At 46.9% G+C, this 18,501-nt stretch overlaps 2 protein-coding genes across 3 annotated transcripts in view; one reads left to right on the top strand and one right to left on the bottom strand.

Annotated features, from left to right (window-relative positions):
- The first annotated feature begins 986 nt into the window (after positions 1–986).
- PAFAH2 (platelet activating factor acetylhydrolase 2) overlaps positions 987–18,501 on the top strand; it is a 32,660-nt gene continuing 15,145 nt past the window's right edge. Inside the window, exons 1-7 of one of the 2 annotated variants that reach the window (XM_032594220.1) lie at positions 987–1,006; positions 7,964–8,104; positions 9,053–9,206; positions 9,772–9,868; positions 15,185–15,253; positions 15,901–16,042; positions 17,025–17,138. In XM_032594220.1, coding sequence (XP_032450111.1) covers positions 8,015–8,104; positions 9,053–9,206; positions 9,772–9,868; positions 15,185–15,253; positions 15,901–16,042; positions 17,025–17,138 — 666 coding nt within the window. In that variant the 5' untranslated portion in view covers positions 987–1,006; positions 7,964–8,014. Of the gene's footprint in view, positions 1,007–7,931; positions 8,105–9,052; positions 9,207–9,771; positions 9,869–15,184; positions 15,254–15,900; positions 16,043–17,024; positions 17,139–18,501 lie in introns of those variants that run through there. The other variant, XM_030324738.1, reaches the window with a different exon arrangement.
- Positions 5,732–6,224, bottom strand: LOC115520413 (40S ribosomal protein S20-like). Its single transcript, XM_032594221.1, has one exon. The coding sequence runs from the start codon at positions 6,171–6,173 to the stop codon at positions 5,814–5,816; it is 360 nt and encodes a 119-aa protein (XP_032450112.1). The 5' UTR covers positions 6,174–6,224; the 3' UTR covers positions 5,732–5,813.

Here is an 18,501-nt window from a genome sequence, read left to right as displayed (position 1 = left end):
TTCCACTAGACTGTGATTTCACTGGAGGCTAGGGACAGTATCTTATTCACCAGTGTGTCCCTAAGAACCAGCACAAGAGCAGCAAAGCGATGACGGATGGAAGGGCTGGGCTGAGGGTGGGGAGTATCCGTGATCACTCAGGTTCGCCCCTGTTCCATGTCAGTGAGTTTCTGGAGGACAATGGAAAAATCACAATTGTCAACAGGTTATGGATTTGGAGCCAATGTGCACTTAATTTTTTTTTTTAAATTTTTTTTTTCCAACGCTTTTTATTTATTTTTGGGACAGAGAGAGACAGAGCATGAACGGGGGAGGGGCAGAGAGAGAGGGAGACACAGAATCGGAAACAGGCTCCAGGCTCCGAGCCATCAGCCCAGAGCCTGACGCGGGGCTCGAACTCACGGACCGCGAGATCGTGACCTGGCTGAAGTCGGACGCTTAACCGACTGCGCCACCCAGGCGCCCCAATGTGCACTTAATTTGAATGAGCAGTCTCATACTCTCACGGGAAACAGAATTGGGGGGAGGGGGGAAAAAAAAACAAAAAAAGCTCCGACCCTTCTCCTCCCCCCTCCTTCCTTGAGAATAAAACGGAAGCCATTGCAATTTCTAGGCACGCCCGGGAATTATTTGAGGAATGGTGAGGCGGAGGGTTACTAACCGGGACTACAAGCAGTAACCTTCCGCGCGGGTCTTGTAATCGTGGTGGCGACGCCTCAGACCACCAGGGGGAGGAATCGGGCCGCATCCCGGACCTTGGGAGGTTTCATCCAACGAGGCGGGGGCTGCATAGAACTCTGGGGATTGTAGTTCTAGAGTCGTAATACACAATCTCGCGCGGTGCACCTCGGGAGTTGTAGTTCCGGACAGAGAAGCGGGGAACGCTTTAAAGCGCCAGTGGTGAGTTCTGGAAACTACAACTACCAAAGGGCTACGAGCTCCAGAGTAGTTTTTAGTTCCCGTCAGTTGACCTTCTGGGCTACTTCTGAGGGGTCAACTTGACTGGGTAAGTTGGATTGGAGAAAGCTCTTGTTCTGAACTGAGATGTGAGCCAACTTTTCCATCCTCCAGCCGGTTTTGGGGGCTGCTTGTCCCAATCCGAGGAAGTCCGCATTAATCCCTCGTCCTTTTCTGTTTCCTGTTCAGACACCTCCAGTATCCACCCGCACTCTTCACCCTCCCACTGTCATCTTGTTCCTTCACTCCCAACGGCCCTGGAGTCCCACCCTGAGCTCTGTGCTAGGACCCACCCCCCACGACCCCTCTCTGAGCACACAATGTGACCTCCCTGAAACCTGGGCTTCTTTATGCTCCACACCTCCTGTGTGCTTTCTCTCTTACCCTCACTTTCCGGTTTTGCATGGTAGTGGAAGGAGTGTCGCCATTCCTTCTTCCTAGTGGAAGAGCCCTGGACTCCCCCGACCCGGGGTCTGGTCCACCTCGGCAGCTCACTCGCTGTGTGACCTTGGGCACATCAAGCAATCTCTCTGGGGCTCCGCTCTTCATTGACACAGTGAAGATGGTAATCGCTCTGTCGGTCTTAGGGTGAGGCTGTGTTGTGGAGCCAATAAGCTAATGTGTGTGAAAGGGCTTTTTAAACCGTAAAGCCTCCACAAGCGAGAGAGGTTATTTTTATTACAATTGTTAATGCTCTGGACCCCTCTTATCTTGGCTCCTTTTCTATCTCTGCCCCCTTGTTGCTCAAGCCTGCCTCTTGAGCACTTGGTGTCTCCATTCTCTAAGAGCAGGATGTTTCCTCACTTCCTCCAGAGCCCAAAGGTCTTTAAGGAGCTTTAAGTCTCCATAGAGCTTTGTCTGAAAGGAAGCCCCAGAGAAGTGTTTCTCGTGGACTCTGTCCTGAAATAGCCAGTGATCAAAAGTCCACACAGCTGGCAAAAGGGTGGTTGATTTCTGCTCACTGGAAACAGGGCCCCAGCAGATGGACAGCTGCATTGTAGGCACTGTCCATTCCTTCTGGGCTCTTGTGGGCCTTTTGAGTACACTGTGGTTTGGGCTTGGGTGTTTCTGACCCAAAAAAGCTGGGAGGAAAGAATCCATTTTGCCAAAGGGCTTAATCCAGAAAAAATTTCTGAAAGAGACCTCGGTTGGGTATGGCGAAAGAGAGACATGGCATTATTCATTCATTTTTAACATTTTTATGGGCACTTGAAACGTACCAAGCCATAGGCAATTATCAACTTTCTTATTTTAATCTAACTAGAAGTGACTTCATTTTACTTATAAAGAACTTAGGCTCAGAGCTACAATCTCTGGTTCTAGTGCCTTGTACATTTCAGGTGCTTTATATACATTATTATAATATACATTATTTCATTTAATTCTCATCAACAACTTCATGAGTACTATTATTTCTATCCTATGGGATAAATTATCAGAGGCTTAGAACTTAAGGAACTTGCTCAAGATCACAGCCAATTAAGAATTGGAATTCAGACGGTCGCCAAAGCCTTTTTTACACTATACCATATAGCCTTGTTTTTAGGTAGAAAAGACAGATTAAAGAATTGAGGGAGTTTAAATCAAAGCCAAATAAAGAGGCATTTATTGGGTCCTTACTACATAGAGGAAGCCTGATGATAGATGGTTTGGCCTACAAAGAAGTATAAAACACAGCCTTTATCTCTAGTATAGCCAAAGAAATGAGGCCTAAGTGTGTAAAAAACTAAATCAGATTCATTGGATAAATTAATTCTTGCGAGTAGTTATATGCAAGGCGCTACATTAAGCCTTGTAACCAGCAAGAACATGCTTCTAGGTGGCCATGGGGATTAAACTAAGTGAAATCTTAGTCATTATCATTTCATTAATATACAGTGGTGGGCTGGAACACTGTATACACTCAGTAAATATTTGTTGCATGCATACATCTCTGAATAAAAAGTCCTGTGTTCCCTCTGGACCAGAGGTTCTCACACCTTGCTGATGAGAAACATGGGCAGCTTTTAAAAACTGACCTCCGGGAATGAGGACCTTAAAATCTATATTTTTGAATGTTTCCCAGGTGATTGTGATGATAGGTTCAGGAACCTCTGAACTAGGTTCTACTTGAACTGTTCATAGGCAAGTCACTGATTGAAAACTGCTAGAATAGGCAGTAATCCAAGAGCTGTCCTAAAGCAGCCCGTGATTGGCTATGAGGTGAGGGATGTGGACAGTGCTTAGATTTGAGAGGAGGGAAGGTGGAAGGACTTGGGAAAGCACAGAGAACCGGGGATTTCTCTGGGCCTTGATGGATGGAATAGGTTTGCATGGGTAGAGAGGCTTCTAGACAGGTTCCACCTTGAATTGTTTGGATGAGCTAAACAAAGCAAATTAAAGACACCTGGACTAATTTCCTTGGAAAATTATATGGCATTTATTGGAAATGACTCTGGATACTTTGTGTGGGTGTCTTGTAGGCAAAATTAGATTTTCCCATCCTCCCCCCCCCCCCCCCGCCTTCCTTGGACATCAGTTAATGTGAGCCCAGGGAATGCAGATTCATTTTTGGGTATGCCTCACTCTGGCCAATTAGCTTTCATTTGTATTTATTTCCAAACTTAATGACCCCCTCCCCCCCCAGAAACTTTCCAGGACTACCAGTGAGTTCTACTCCCCCATCTGTTTAGCAGTCTAACTCCACTTGTCCTGATTTCCAATCCCAAGCACTGTTCTTTATATGCAGAAAGACCAAAATCTTTTCCCGTAAGAAGCTAGTATCATTCTGGTCACCCAGTCCTGAAACCTGACTCATCTTTGGCTCTTCTCTCTCCCTTGCCTCCACAAATCCACTCCGTTGCCAAATCCCGTGGTTTCTACATTTCACTCAATCAACACATATTTCCTGGATACTTCATAAGAGCCAGATACTATACTGGGCGCTTTAAATACATTATTTCATTTGACCTCCCTAGCAACCCTATGAAGATGGATAGCATCTCATTATACTGATGGGGAATCAGGCTTAGTGAGATCAGATGCTCCACCCGAGGTAAGAAAGCTAGGCAGCAAAGGAGCTGGGCTCAAACTTGTCTCTTTCAGACTTGATATTGGTGATTTCCACACCCTCATTTCCAGAGTGGATTCCAACTCTTTAGTCTAGCACTCGAGAGACTGCTACCCTCCATATCTGTCACACGTTTCTTTTGTCACCTCGCATCCGTCACTAATGACTAGCTGTTTCTCATGTGTGCTTTCTTACCTCTGTGTCTTAGCTCATGCACTTTCTTCTCCTTGAAAATTAACTTTACCACCTTCTCCCGCCCTCCACTGGCAAGCTACCAGAGTGTGTTTTCTTCTCAGAACTCCTATGTCTATCTGATCTTCTTATCTGACCTTCTTTGATGGCAGTTAGAACTTGGAGCTGCTTCATTGTCATGTGGGTGACATGTGCCCTGTTTCCCTGCAGAGGCCTGCCATTGGTTACACCCTCAACGACCAGGGGAAAAGCTCAGGGTATGAGACACGCTCATGCACATGCTCAGTTTCACTCTGGCTAACTGGTGCACTGACTACATCAGGAGCTCAGTTTCTTTTTAAAAAGAATTGGATTCTGGGGTGCCTGGGTGGCTCAGTCGGTTGAGTGTCTGACTCTGATTTTGGTTTAGGTCATGAGCTCGTGGTTTGGGAGTTCAGCCTCATGTTAAGTTCTCTGCAAATAGCACGGAGCCTGCTTTAGATTCTCTGTCTCTGTCCCTCTCTCTCTCTGTCCCTCACCTACTCGCACTCTCTCTCTCAAAAGTAAACATTTGGGGGCGCCTGGGTGGTTCAGTCGGTTAAGCGGCCGACTTCGGCTCAGGTCATGATCTCGAGGTCTGTGAGTTCGAGCCCCGCGTCGGGCTCTGTGCTGATAGCTCAGAGCCTGGAGCCTGTTTCGGATTCTGTGTCTCCCTCTCTCTGTCCTTGTTTCGGATTCTGTGTCTCCCTCTCTCTGACCCTCCCCCATTCATGCTCTGTCTCTCTCTGTCTCAAAAATAAATAAACGTTAAAAAAAAAGTAAACATTTAAAAATAAGTAAATAAAAAGAACTGGATTCTACTACTACAGAGTAGTAGAAAGAAAATCACTTATTATATTCCAAAGGTAAATAGAATGACGTTAGGATTATCGGTTATTGAGTTTTGCACTGGACCAGACAGTTGGAAGTTGGCAATCAGGAGATCTGTGTGTAGTAATAGTTACACTTGTGATGTTGAACAGTTCACTTAACCTCTTAGGACCTTGATTTCTTCATCAGCAGCACATGTATATACTGGGGAGGGTGGGGGAGGATTGATGGGAATGGTCTCTAAGGTCTCTTCTTGCCTAGACATGCTTGGACTTGAACTTTCTTTTTTTTTTTTTTTATAATTTTCTTTTTAACGTTTACTTATTTTTGAGAGACAGAGCACAAGTGGGGAAGGGGCAGAGAGAGGGGGGTTACACAGAATCCAAAGCAGGCTCCAGGCTCTGAGCTGTCAGCACAGAGCCCGATGCGGGGCTTGACCTCACGGACCGTGAGATCATGACCTGAGCCAAAGTCAGCTGCCCAACCGACTAAGCCACCCAGGTGCCCCAGGACTTGAACTTTCTGATCCATCCCAGAGTGTCTTAAAGAAAACAGAATAGTGTAATGACCAAAAATCTGGGGCTGGGACTTAGCGTATCGGTTTAGATGCTTTTGGTTCAGGCATTAGAAATCTAAAGTCAGTTTAAACAAAAAGGGGATTTACTGACTCATGTAACTAGAAAATCTAGGAGTGAGTGGGTCAGGCCTTTCATGTATAGTCTAGAGATTTTTTTTTAGCAACTGATAATTTATTAAAGAGGTTGATTTAAGCGTCTGCAATGGTGACTTCAGCCTCAACTCCTGGCTCAATACTGATGGAAGTAATCCGCTTAACAGTCTCAGAAGGACTGTGCAAATCAGTGAGTCGTTTGTGTATCCTCATCTGAAAATGATCCCAAGTCTTAGAACCTTCACCACAAGGAGTTTTTGTTGTAGTGATTCTCAGAGTCTTGGTAGACATCCAAACTGGTCCTTTCACTTTGAGATTCTTTTCCTTTGCGCCTCTGATCAAGTCAGCACATACCTTCCCCAAAGATTTTATGTTGCGGCTGGTTAGAGTCATTCTCATTTGGTGAATCGCCACCTCTGGTTCCACGGGTGTCTTCCCGGTGTCTTTAAAAGCCATGGCTGCAGCGCGGCTTCCTGAGCAACTTGGTGAGTCAGGAGCAGGAGCAGGGCCTCCAAAGCTCTGCTGTAGCTGCGGCCATGTCTTCCTCAGAGGGTGAGATTCTTTTTTTTTTTTTTTTTAAGTTGATTTATTTATTTTGAGAGAGAGAGCGTGCGCGCATGTGCACATGAAAGCTCATGTGAGCAGGGGGTGGACGGAGGCAGAGAGAGAAGGAGAGAGAGAATCCCAAGCAGGCTCCACGTGTGAATGCAGAGCCCCGCACCGGGCTTTGTGTCACGCACCTCACGAACCACGAGATCACGACCTAAGCCGAAATCAGGAGTCGGACGTTTGACTGACTGAGCTGCCCCTCATTTTAAGATAAAGATTAAGAGAGTCTTAATGTCTTCACAAATAGGACTCGCGTTTCTCCGATTTGCTCAACTCTGCTATCCATCCTCCTTGGGTAGCATCGTCCTTGAAGTAGCAAAGCAGCTCCCACATTCCCAGGCTTTGTATCTGCACATCACTCTCATTCAAAACAAGAAAGAAAAGAACTTTTCCGTCCTCAGGGATCAAAAGTCCTGAGCTTTGCTCTGAATGGACCAACTATGTCATGTGCCCACTTTTCATCCAGATACCGACCAGGGGACACCAAGGGCTGATCGGGCAGCCCCGCCCAAGTCACACAGGAAGGCAAGATAGAATGCATGTTGAGAAGCTTGACCATATTCTCCACTGTTAGAGCCACACTGCTCATGATCAAATTCTGGCTCTGTTAGCTGTATGTTCTTGGGTAATCTACCTAACTGGCAAACTCATCAGTTTCCTCATCTCAGTTTTTCAATTAGTAATACAGCAAAGCACTTGGTGTCATTCCTGGCATTCCATAGGTGTGATGATGACGATGTTGCTGGTGATGATGAGGTTGCAGAGGGACAGAAGCCATGGCATTAGCTCCTGTTTAGGGAGCAGCCGAGCTCCTGGAATGTGGGCTAGTCCGAAGCACGCACACCTGCCACGTTCAAGGCTCCTGTTTGATCTCCTGCCACATCATACTCTTCCCCTATCGCTGCCCTTTCTTGCTCTGTGTAGAAACGCTTTCCTTCCTCTCCCCTGCCTCCAGATCTTGCTCGTACCTCAAGGCCCAGCCTAAGTGCCTCCTTCATAGTCAGTAGTGTAGGTCCGTGCTTTTGCAAACCTGCAACTGAGTCTCCGCACAAGCAGGATCAGTAGGGGTTAAGAGCTCGGGTCTGCATTAGACAGACCTGGGTTTGCTGCCTGGAAGCAGTATAACTTGGGAAAGCGATTCAACCTCCCTGTGCCTTAGTTTCCTTATCTGTAAACGGGGTCTTCATAGGACCTTCCTCAGAGATTTGTGGAGAGAATGAAGTGACGTACCGTATGTAAAGAGCTTAGTTCAGTGCTGACACAGAGCCAATAATACATCTTAGTCGTCGTTATTCCTAGCCTCATGAGGACACAGCCTGGGTTACATTCTATGTAGAAGTTACTGCTGTGCTGGGCACATAGTAGGTGCTGAGTGAGCACTTGGCAGTGGGTTTTGAGAAGCGTGGAAGCTCTCTTTCCTTTCCCCAACCATCTCTTCACCCTGCCCCCAGCAACAAAGCAGCCCTTAAACCTTGGCAAAGTCAGGGTAGCACAGTGGTTGGTGTGGAAGACTGAACGAGTCCCTGACAAGGAGATGGGGTGATAAGGAGCAGTGGACACGGGTGGCAGATGACACATAGAATCAACAGGAAGCTAAGAGGAAACCAGCAAGAGGCTCTTCTATGTTCCACCCTCAGCCATCAAGTTCAGCGCTGCCCAGGTCGTTGTTTGTCTCAGCTGGTGATGAAATGGGGGTCAACCAGTCCGTGGGCTTTCCCCCTGTCACAGGACCCCACCTCGTAGGCTGCGGGGATGTGATGGAAGGTCAGAGTCTCCAGGTAAGCGTCTCCGGCTCTGTCCGCACACACCCCTGCTGCTTTTTCCTGCACCATGACTTAATAGCCATTCCGAAGAAACAGAGAGCTGGTCTGGATTTGGTGATAGAGCCCCCAAGTCTGTCTTCCTTGACCTTTTTCTTCGTCTCTCCAGTTAGAAACCTCTCGGTAGCCAGAGATGGGTTCTTTTGCCAGCTAGGAGGAAAGGGGGTGCGGGCTCTGGCTCCAAGGGCAGCTCTCGGGCTTGCGGCCTTATCTTTAGAGCAGATGCCTGATGCTGGGAAGGTCTTCAGTCTCCTGCTAATCTGAAGGTATGGGAGGAGGAGCCGTGGGCCGTGTGCTGTTGGCCTTTGACTCCCTGACCTGAGTTGGAAGACATGCTCCTCTCTCTCCTCTCCCACCTTCATCCATTTTCCCTCCTGCTTTGGTTCCAGACTTTCCCTCCAACAGTTCCTAGGTGCTTCTCTGCTGGCCCTTAGACTCCCCCTCTCTCTTGAGAGAGGCACGTACTTCCTGTTAAGCCCTCACCTACTCCTGTGTAAAATGAGTGTGCTGCCGCTTCCAGAGAACTGCCCTGGGTGATGCCCCCCCACCCCCACCCCATCCAGCACGAGGGCTAATCTCACTCCTGGGGCTCCTCCAGGCCTGGGCTCAGGGCCAGAATTGAAATCTTTCTGATCCAAGCACTGAAAATATTTTGGTGCTCCCAGATGTAATTCAAAGTATAGTCAGCTATTTGAAATCACATAAGCCTTACATGTACGCTAAAAATAAATTTGCTCCTTTCTGGATTTTCTGGGTGCGAAATTCAGGTATATGAATTAGAGCTTAAGTTCCCCATTTTGGTGCCCTGTCCCGCTGGCACCTCAGATACCCTCTGAGTGTGTCTGATGGGAAGCCTAGCAGAGTCAGGCTTCTTGCTCTGAGCAGTTGCTCTCTTCTTTCCTACAGGGGAGCTTCTTTCGACTCTTCTATCCCTGCCAGGAGTCAGAGGAGACCACGGAGCAGCCCCTGTGGATCCCCCGCTATGAGTATTGCACTGGCCTGGCCGATTACCTGCGGTTTAATAAGCGCTGGGGGGGTTTGCTGTTCAACCTGGCTGTGGGTAAGGGCTGGCCTCCCCGCCCCGCCCAGATGCTTTCCCAGCTTCTTGGTTATGTTTCTAGGACAGATCCCTAGGCGCACACAGTACCATTAGTTTGCATTTTCCAGCCCTTTTGTCATGGGGCGTGCGTCAGCCATTGCAGTGTGGAGAATTGGGAGAGGATTATATACATAAGAGCTTTGGTTATAGAGTTAGATTGTCGTGGATTTGAATCCAGACTTTCTCGTTTACAGTTCTTCCTTAGCTCTCCTCTCTCTGGGGAAAGTCACACTGAGTCATCTACTTTCCCCAAAGGCCCCACCATTAAGAAGTCTACCCACCGCCTTGGCACCTCAGGGGTTGTTCAGTACTTGTTGCATTTATCTTCCCATTTTCTGTTATATTTGTGCTTGCTAGGGAAGAAAAGGGGAAAGAAAAGGTGACTGTTTGCCCTGGACTGCTCAGGGGCAAAAGGTGGTTCTCCAGTGAGGAGGGGCATGTGTCCCCACGCATGCCTGTGCCCAGGCTGCCCTTGGGAATACAGATCTGGGGCAGCCAGAGATTCTATAGCCCATGTCTCTGCCAGGATCTTGTCGCCTGCCTGTTAGCTGGAATGGCCCCTTTAAGACAAAGGATTCTGGATACCCCTTGATCATCTTCTCCCATGGCATGGGAGCCTTCAGGTAAGAGCTTCTGTCCCCCAGAACTTGTCATATTCCTCAACCAGTGACAGCAGCTGAGTCTGAACTTCTTCTCAAAGGGCAGAGAAACAGACATTTCCCCCTGCCAGCTGTCTTATCTCCCATCTGCTTCCTTCCACCTTCCCTTAAAGGCCTTTCCCAAGCCCCTTCCACCTGGTGGAGTCTTTCAGCAGGCTTCTCATGTTCAGCATTTATAATGAAATAAACAACTTATTTTCTGTTCCTATTTATTTAAACAGAAACATTTATAAATAAACACTTTTAGTCCTCTTTCTATGGAACAGCACGGAAGTATTAGAAAGGAGCTTACGCCGTACAGAGTAATTTCTTCACTGTATATGGAGGGACAGCTCTGCCATGGCACTGATCTAACAGTAAGATGGGCTCACTCCCTGCACGCCTGGAGCTCAGAGCCTCACCTGTGAATCTCAGCCACACCGCCGCCGCCCCCCCACCCCCCACCCCGTGGGAGCCTGGGACAGTGGTAGAACTCTCCGAGCCCAGATTTCATCATCTGTCGGATGGGGATGCTGCTCCCACAGCGTGGTTTGTGAGGATTCAGTTAGACCGGCACCTGGAAGTGTCCACACACGCAGTTCTCTGTTTCCCTATGTCGAGGAACCATGGGATGGTGAATGGTAAGATCTCTCCTACCAGACTTGGGTAGGCTCTGCCTGAGTTTTATAAGTCAGTATCCATTCAGAATTCTTCCTAGGAACCCTGATTTCTACATCTTGCTGTGTTACATAGCTTAATAACTATAGTCTGTGTGTTCCTGTGTAAGTTTGTGAAGATTCTGTCTATAGGTTCATTATCAACATACAAGTCTGGCTTATGTCCTAGAAGGTTACACATCTCAAAGGCATCGATTTTTGCCTCTCCATTCCCTAAACCACTGTCGACACGGTAGCCAGGGAGATCTGTTTTAAAAAGCAGATAGGACCGAGTCATTTCAGCACCTAGAGCAGTGCTTGGCAGATGGTGGGTGCTCAGTGAATATTGTTAAATAAATGAACGACTGTCGCTTCTGTATTTAGACTTTTTAATAGTCCTTTGAACCTAATTCAGTTCTTGTCATGGCCTTACGTGGATGCAGGTCCCAGACAAAGTTTCCAGCCTCGGTTCTAACTACTTGCCTCACTCCGGCTCTTGAGACAAACTGATCTTTCACTTCTATAAAAGCACTATGTTGTTTTCTGCCTCAGAGCCTTTATCTGTGCTGTGCTTTGTGGCTGTTTCCGTTGCCTGAAATATTTGCTGTTCTGCTTCTGTCTTCCTCCTCTGGCCCCCCAACCCCTTCATCTTTGCCTGGCTAGTTCCAAATTAACCTCAATGTCTAGTTTGGATGTCACTTTTAGGGACACCCATCCTAACCCCTGCATTATATTAGTTTAATTTTTTCAGTAGTGTACTTTCATAAGACAATAGCTAGTACTTCTCAGTACTTCTCATAATTATAATGAATTAACTACGTGTGATTTTTTTTTAATTAAAAATTAAAAAAAAATTTTTTTTTAATTTATTTTTGGGAGAGAGAGAGAGACAGAGTGTGAGCAGGGGAGGGGCAGAGACATAGAAACACAGAATCCAAAGCAGGCTCCAGGCTCTGAGCTGTTAGCACAGAGCCTGACGTGAGGCTCAAACTCGCAAAGTGTGAGATAGTGACCTGAGCTGAAGTCGGACACTTAACCGACTGAGCCACCCAGGTGCCCGTGTGTGATTATTCTTTAAGGTCTGTCTTTTCTACTAGATTGTAATTTCCCTGAAGGCAGAGACCATGTCTGTCTTCTGTCTCTTCCAGTGCCTAGGACAATACCTGGAAAGTAGTAGTTTCCCAACAAATATTCACTAAGTGAATACAAGGGCTATGTTTTGCTAGGTTCTCATTCATTTAGCAAATATCTGTTGAGCATCTGTTCTGTGCCAGCCCCTTGGCATGAGAAGGCGAGTCCTATGGAGATAAACATCAAGGAATTGCATCCACTAGGGGAGCCTAAACATGGACTCACACAGCTAGCCCATGGCAGGAAGTGGAGAGTAAATGTGGAGATGTGGCTCAAAAGGCAAATAGATGGTCTTCAATGTTGCTTTTTTTTAAAACTTTTTAAAAACATTTTTATTTATTTTTGAGAGACAGAGAGAGACAGAGCATGAGTGGGGGAGGGGCAGAAAGAGAGAGAGACACACAGAATCTGAAGCAGGCTCCAGGCTCTGAGCTGTCAGCACAGAGCCCGACGCGGGGCTCGAACGCACGGACCACGAGATCATGACCTGAGCTGAAGTCGGACGTTTAACCGACGGAGCCACCCAGGTGCCCTCAGTGTTGCTTTCTTATTCAGTAAATTCAGTACCTGCCATATGCCGGGGCTTGTGCTGGGGTTGAGTATTCAGTAGTGAATAAGATAGAGTCCTTGCCTTCAGAAAGGCTGTAGTCTAGCAGGGAAAAAAGTAAGAAACATCCTCATAAGCTCACAGGTATTTTATACAGACAGCAGGTGAGCACATGACTTTGGAGAGTGGTCTTTTTGGTCTAAGAATGTGTATGGAGACTTCACCCCTCAGTTGACCTGGGTGAGCCAATTATAAATACTCATCAATAACCACAATGAAATTCCTAGAAAAGGGTCGCCTGGGTGGCTCAGTCAGTTAAGTGTCTGACTTGGGCTCAGGTCATGACCTCATGGTTTGTGAGTTCGGGCCCCACATCAGGCTCTGTGCTGACCACTCAGAGCCTGGACCCTGCTTCAGATTCTGTGTCTCCCTCTCTCTCTGCCCCTCCCCCACTCACATTCTGTCTCTGTCTCTCTCAAAAATAAATAAACATTAAAAAAATTCCTAGTAAAAAGGCAGGGAGTGAAAGGGACATGGTTTCCTCTTGTTGCCTGTGTGGTTAAATTCGGGATTGGAAATCCTTCCAGACCTATGGCTTCCCATCACAGGGAGGAGTATGTGTATTTAAATGTTACCTGTTTATTGGGGTGCCAGTGTGGCTCAGTTGGTTAAGCATCCGACTCGATTTTAGCTCAGGTCGTGATCTCACAGTCATGAGATGGAGCCTCACATTGGGCTCTGCTGAGCGTGGAGCCTGCTTGAGATATATTCTCTCTCTCTCCCTCTCTCTCTCTCTCTCTCTCTCTCTCTCTCTCTCTGTCTGTGTGTCTCTGTTTCTGTCTCTCACCTCCCTGCCCCTCCTCCCTCACATGCTCACACGTGCTCTCTAAATAAATAAACACACAAATACATAATGATGTGCCATTGTTCCTTTGGTTTCCACACAGTCCTGTGAGGTAGGTGGGGGGGGGGGTGGTGGGGGCGGGATGCATATTTTACAGATGACCAGGCAGGCTCTGAAAGGCAGACTTGCCCAAGGTTACACAGTTTGAATTGGGAAAGGATCAGAAATCTCTCTGGCTCTTACGTCCAATGCACTGCCTCCCTTGGAGAAGTGAGAGAAGGTGAAAGTCAATTTAATGTCTGTCCTTCCTGACCTTTCTGAATCAGTTAGGATCCAAACAAGTTGTATTAACAGAAAAACTCCAAATAACAGTGACCTAAGCAGTATGAAGTTTTTTTTTCTTGCTCAGATAAAACAAAGCTAGAGGTAAACAGAGATGATACGGTACTTCCACAGTTAAGCAGAGAGCCAGACTTCTTTTATCATCTTGCTCGGCCACGTGTGGCTTCCATTTCTAAGGCTATCTGATGACCTCAGGTGGCTGCTTTTGCTCCTACCGTTACACCCACATTCCAAGCAATAGGAAGGGAGAACTTGCCTGAAAGTTCTGTACAACACACTGTCTAGTCCCATTGACTAGCTCTACTCTGTCCATTATAGTAGCTTTTAGCTGCATGTGGCTATTGAACATTACAAATATGGCTGGTCTAAACTGAGATGTGAAGTGTAAGGTACACACTGGATTTCAAAGACTTCATATGGAAAAAAAAAAAGAACTTAATAGAATGTTTCATTAATTCGGACATTCTTTTTATTTAAAGTAATCCCGGGGAGCCTGGGTGGCTCAGTCTGTTAAGCATTTGACTTTGGGTCAGGTCATGATCTCGCGGTTTGTGGGTTTGAGCCCCATGTCAGGCTCTGAGCAGCCCAGAGCCTGCTTGGGATTCTGTGTCTCCCTCTCTCTCTGCCCCTCCCCGACTTGCACTCTGTCTGTCTCTGAAAAATGAATAAATCTTAAAAAAAAAAAAAAATTAAAGTAATCTCTACACCCAGCGTGGGGCTCAAAGGTTCAAACTCATGACCCCAAGATCAAAGAGTAGGATGCTCTACCAACTGAGCCAGCCAGGTGTCCCTAATTCAGACATTTTGATTATATGTCAAAATGATAATGTCTTGGCTCTATTGAGTTAAATATAACATATTATTAAAATTAATTTCACCTGGGTTGTTTTTTGTTTTTTTGTTGTTGTTGTTGTTGAGTTTAGAACATATATCAGGGTGCCTGGGTGGTTCAGTCAGTTGAGCTGAAATCAGTCTGTTGATTTCAGCTCAGGTCATGATCTCACAGTTCATGAGTTTGAGCCCTGCATCGGGCTCTGTGCTATCAGTATGGAGCCTACTTGGGCTTCTCTTTCTCTCTCTCTGCCTCTCTCTCTGTCTCTCAAAAATAAGTAAGTACATATTAAAATATATATCTACTAGAGAATTTTAATTAATTATGAGGGTAGTATTATATTTCTATTGCTGGGCTGGAACTTAATCACACAGTTAAACCTGGCTGCAGGGGAGGCTGAGAAATGTCATAATTGATGGCATAACTATCTTGAGCTGAAAATCAGATTCTGTTACTAAGGCGGAGGGAAAAATAAGTGTTTGGAGTAGGCAGTGAACAGTGTCTGCCATATTGCTTTTTTTCTGGGAAGTTGGAGGACAGACCAAAAAAATCACATGTTAACTGACAGGGGCAGATTTGCATATTACAGAAATAGCCAGAGTGTCTGTCTTTGAGGATCTGACCAACGAATTTGGGAGACATACAACATATAGACAATAAAAATGCAATTGTCGAAGTAGCCAAACTGTATTGGGAGGTGCTGGAGGAGATAAGTCAAGGTTCATATGGGGTTGAAAACATCATGGATGGATTTCCACATGCTTCTTGGAACCTTGGGGAGACAAGTGGTATGCTGGCCGGAGAAAGTACCTTGAGGAGGGCTATTCCAAAGGAAGCTTCCTCCATTCAATCTTTTGAGATGGTCACTAGCCAAGTATGGTTGGATTGGGGGCTGCAGGTGGGCAATTCTTTTGACCACTTCTCTCTTTCTTCCTTCCTGCCTCTCTAGGACACTGTATTCAGCCTTCTGCATGGAGCTGGCCTCCCACGGCTTTGTGGTGGCTGTTCCAGAACACAGGTGAGGGGACGGCAGTCATAACGAAGTATAATAGATTGGATGCCTGCCGTGGGCTAGGTTATAGGCTAGACCCGTATTGAGATGGTATTTTTAGTCTTCACAACAACCACGCAAAGGAGGTATTATACTCATTTAAAAAAAATTTTTTTTAATGTTTTATTGTTTCATTTATTTTTGAGAGGGAGGGAGGGAGAGAGAGAGAGAGAGAGCGCGCGCATGTGCGCACAGGGGAGGGGCAGAGAGAGAGGAAGACACAGAATCCAAAGTAGGCTCCAGGCTCCGGGCTGTCAGCACCGAGCCCAATGCGGGGCGTGAGCCCACGAACTGGGAGGTCATGACCTGAGCTGAAGTCGGTCACTTAACCAACTGAGCCCCCCAGGTGCCAGGTGCCCTTATACTCATTTTAAAGGTGAGGAAACCACGGTTCAGAGGTTCACTTGCTGAAGGTGACACTGCTAAATTGGGGTTCAAACCTATCAGTCTTCCATTTCAGGGTTTTTCTCCTCTCCTGTGTATGCCCCCAGATCTTTTTCCCTCCTGGCCAAAGGATGATCCAGGGTATCTTGGCGGAAATGGAGGATTTGGTAAAGGGGAGAAATAAGCTGAAGAGTGTCTTCTTGGTGTCTCTGGTGGCATGTGTATTTCAGGGACGGGTCAGCCGCGACCACCTGTTTCTGCAAGCAGGCCCCAGAGGAGAACCAGCTCCCTAATGAGTCGCTGGAGGAGGAATGGATCCCTCACCGTCAGATTGAAGAAGGGGAGAAGGAATTCCATGTCCGAAATTGCCAGGTAGGCTTGTGCCAGTTGGGGAAGGGAGAGTTTACCTGTCTTCCTCCTACTATAGTCACTAAGAAGACTTTTCACTAACCTTCTGTCCTGAAATCTCAGCCATAGTGCGTCTGAGCTTGCCACATCAGAGAAATGGGGTATTAATCAAGACTTTTACAATTGCAGGTGACAGAAAGTCCATTTAATCTCGTTAGGCCAAATGGAGACTTGATTGGCTTATCCAGGCAGTTGTAAGTGGGGCAGGACCACGGGAGCCAGACAAATACGGTCAAGACCTTTCTTTCTTTCTCATCTCTGCTCTGCTGGTTGGTCTTGTCTGCAAACTGGCTTACCTTGTGAGGTTAGAACCGTAGCTCGTGACAGTCTGAGCTTGCGTATGTTTCAGCTCCCCATCTGAGAGAATTAGGCTCTTTGGGGGTTGTCTCCCAGTCGTCATACCTGCCTCAAGCTGCAGGCTGAAAATGAAAAACCCTGGAGGGAGGCTCCTAGACTGGGGAGAGATACCCAAATGGGAAATTCCCATCAGAAGTACATTGATAGATTTGAGGGGAGCACAGTCCTCAAAGGTCAGCGTTAGCGGGCAAAGTAGGAGCAGATAAGTGCTAGACAGACAAAAGCAATAGATGTATGTTGCTAATAGGCACGTAGAATCCAGTACTAGGCTGATTCAAAAACACTCTTGCTCCTTTTGTGTTCAAGGTGCTTTCATATGTGTTGTCTTATTCGGTCCTCTTGACACCCCCGTGGGGAGGTGGGTAGAGAGTCTGTATGGCAGTGGTGACTGCAGTGAACTGTTAGGTGGCGCTTATGTGAGCTGCTAGGAGGTTGCTGAGCCTTTCTCAGGAGGTGGAACCCACAGTGCTTGCTGAGATGTGGGTGGGCAAGCTATCCCTGCATTCTTCCTTGGCTCTGTCGGAGAGTGAGATCCTTGCTGGACGATTGTGCGGCGTTCCAGCTCCCACCAGGACTGTCTGTGTTGCAGGTGCATCAGAGGGTAAGCGAGTGTGCACGGGTGTTGAAGATCCTGCAGGAGGTCACTGCTGGGCAGATCGTCCTCAACATCTTGCCTGGCGGGTTGGATCTGATGACTTTGAAGGTATGGCAGCCATCGGTATGACCCTGAGCACACATATTCATCAGGACTTTTTTGGTTACAAATAACAGAAACCTAACTCATTAGCTTAAACCGAAAGAGAATTTATTGACTCAAGTAAGTGGGAAGACCCAAGGCAGACAGGCTTCAGGCCAGTGTAGCTAGATCCAGGGTCTCAGACATTGTCATCAAAGCCCCGGCACTCTCTCTACCTTCTCCTGGCTCAGTTCCACTCTGTGTGTGTGAGCTCCATTCTCACTGCACACCCCCCCCCATTAGACAAGAAAGATGTTGCTGGCAGCCTGAACCTGTGTTTTTTTTTAAGTTTGCTTATTTATTTTGAGAGAGAGAAAGCACAAGCAAGGAAGGGGCAGAGAGAGAGGAGGACAGAGGATCTGAAGCAGGCTCTGCGCTGACAGTAGAAAGTCTGACACGGGGCTCAAACTCACGAACCACGAGATCATGACCTGAGCCAAAGTCAGATGCTTAACCTACCGAGCCACCCAGGCGCCCCACCCCAACCGTTTTTTCAATTCAGCTCCAGATTTAACAGGAAGAGAGATTCTGTTGCCTCCACTATTCTGGGAAGGCCGTGGCCCTGCTTGGGTTACTTGTCCCTTCTAGATCTATCACTGTACCAGAAGGACAGTTGTTAAGTGGGGCAGATAGATTGGCCTGCCTCGGTTCTACCTCCACTTCTGGGTCAGGGGAACCTGAGCACCAGGACTGGCAGCCCTACAGGGCCACACGGATAAGGAAGAGATGTTTCGGTCCCCAGAGGAAGGGCTGTCGAGCCACAAACAACCTACGTCCACAGCAGGCTAATTCCTTCCCTCAAGGGGATCTCAGAAATCCTCCCAGGAGGATAGAAACTGTCTTGGCTATGGAATTTGCTGCCTATGAAGATACATTCCTAACCCCCCTATCTTTCCCACCTGATTTCAAAAATAGCTCAGGCTCTATTTAGACCACCAAGAAATCACACAAAAGCATGAAGAAAAAAATGGTTTTTTTACATTTTGATGTTTGTCCTTCCAGTTCTTTTATTTATCTATCTATTTATTTACTTATTTATTTTGAGAGAGAGGAAGCCTGCAAGCAGGGGGAGGGGCAGAGATAGAATCTTAAGCAGGCTGGTGCTCAGCACAGTCTCCATCTCACAACCCTAGGATCATGACCTGAGCTGAAATCAAGAGTTGGACACTCAACTCACTGAGCCACCCAGGTGCCCCAGGCTTTCTAGTTCTTTTAAAATGCATAACGTATACGTATACATTTTTAAAAGCAATAATGTTATCATTTAATACAAGCTTTTGTATGGCCTTTTTTTTTTTTTTTCACTTAGCAAAATAGTCTGAATGTTATC

This window comes from Lynx canadensis, chromosome C1 (assembly GCF_007474595.2).
Source record: "Lynx canadensis isolate LIC74 chromosome C1, mLynCan4.pri.v2, whole genome shotgun sequence".
NCBI classification, from domain to species: domain Eukaryota; kingdom Metazoa; phylum Chordata; class Mammalia; order Carnivora; family Felidae; genus Lynx; species Lynx canadensis.
Note: the sequence above shows the minus strand (reverse complement) of the source record. Positions and strands in the feature narration are given on the sequence as shown.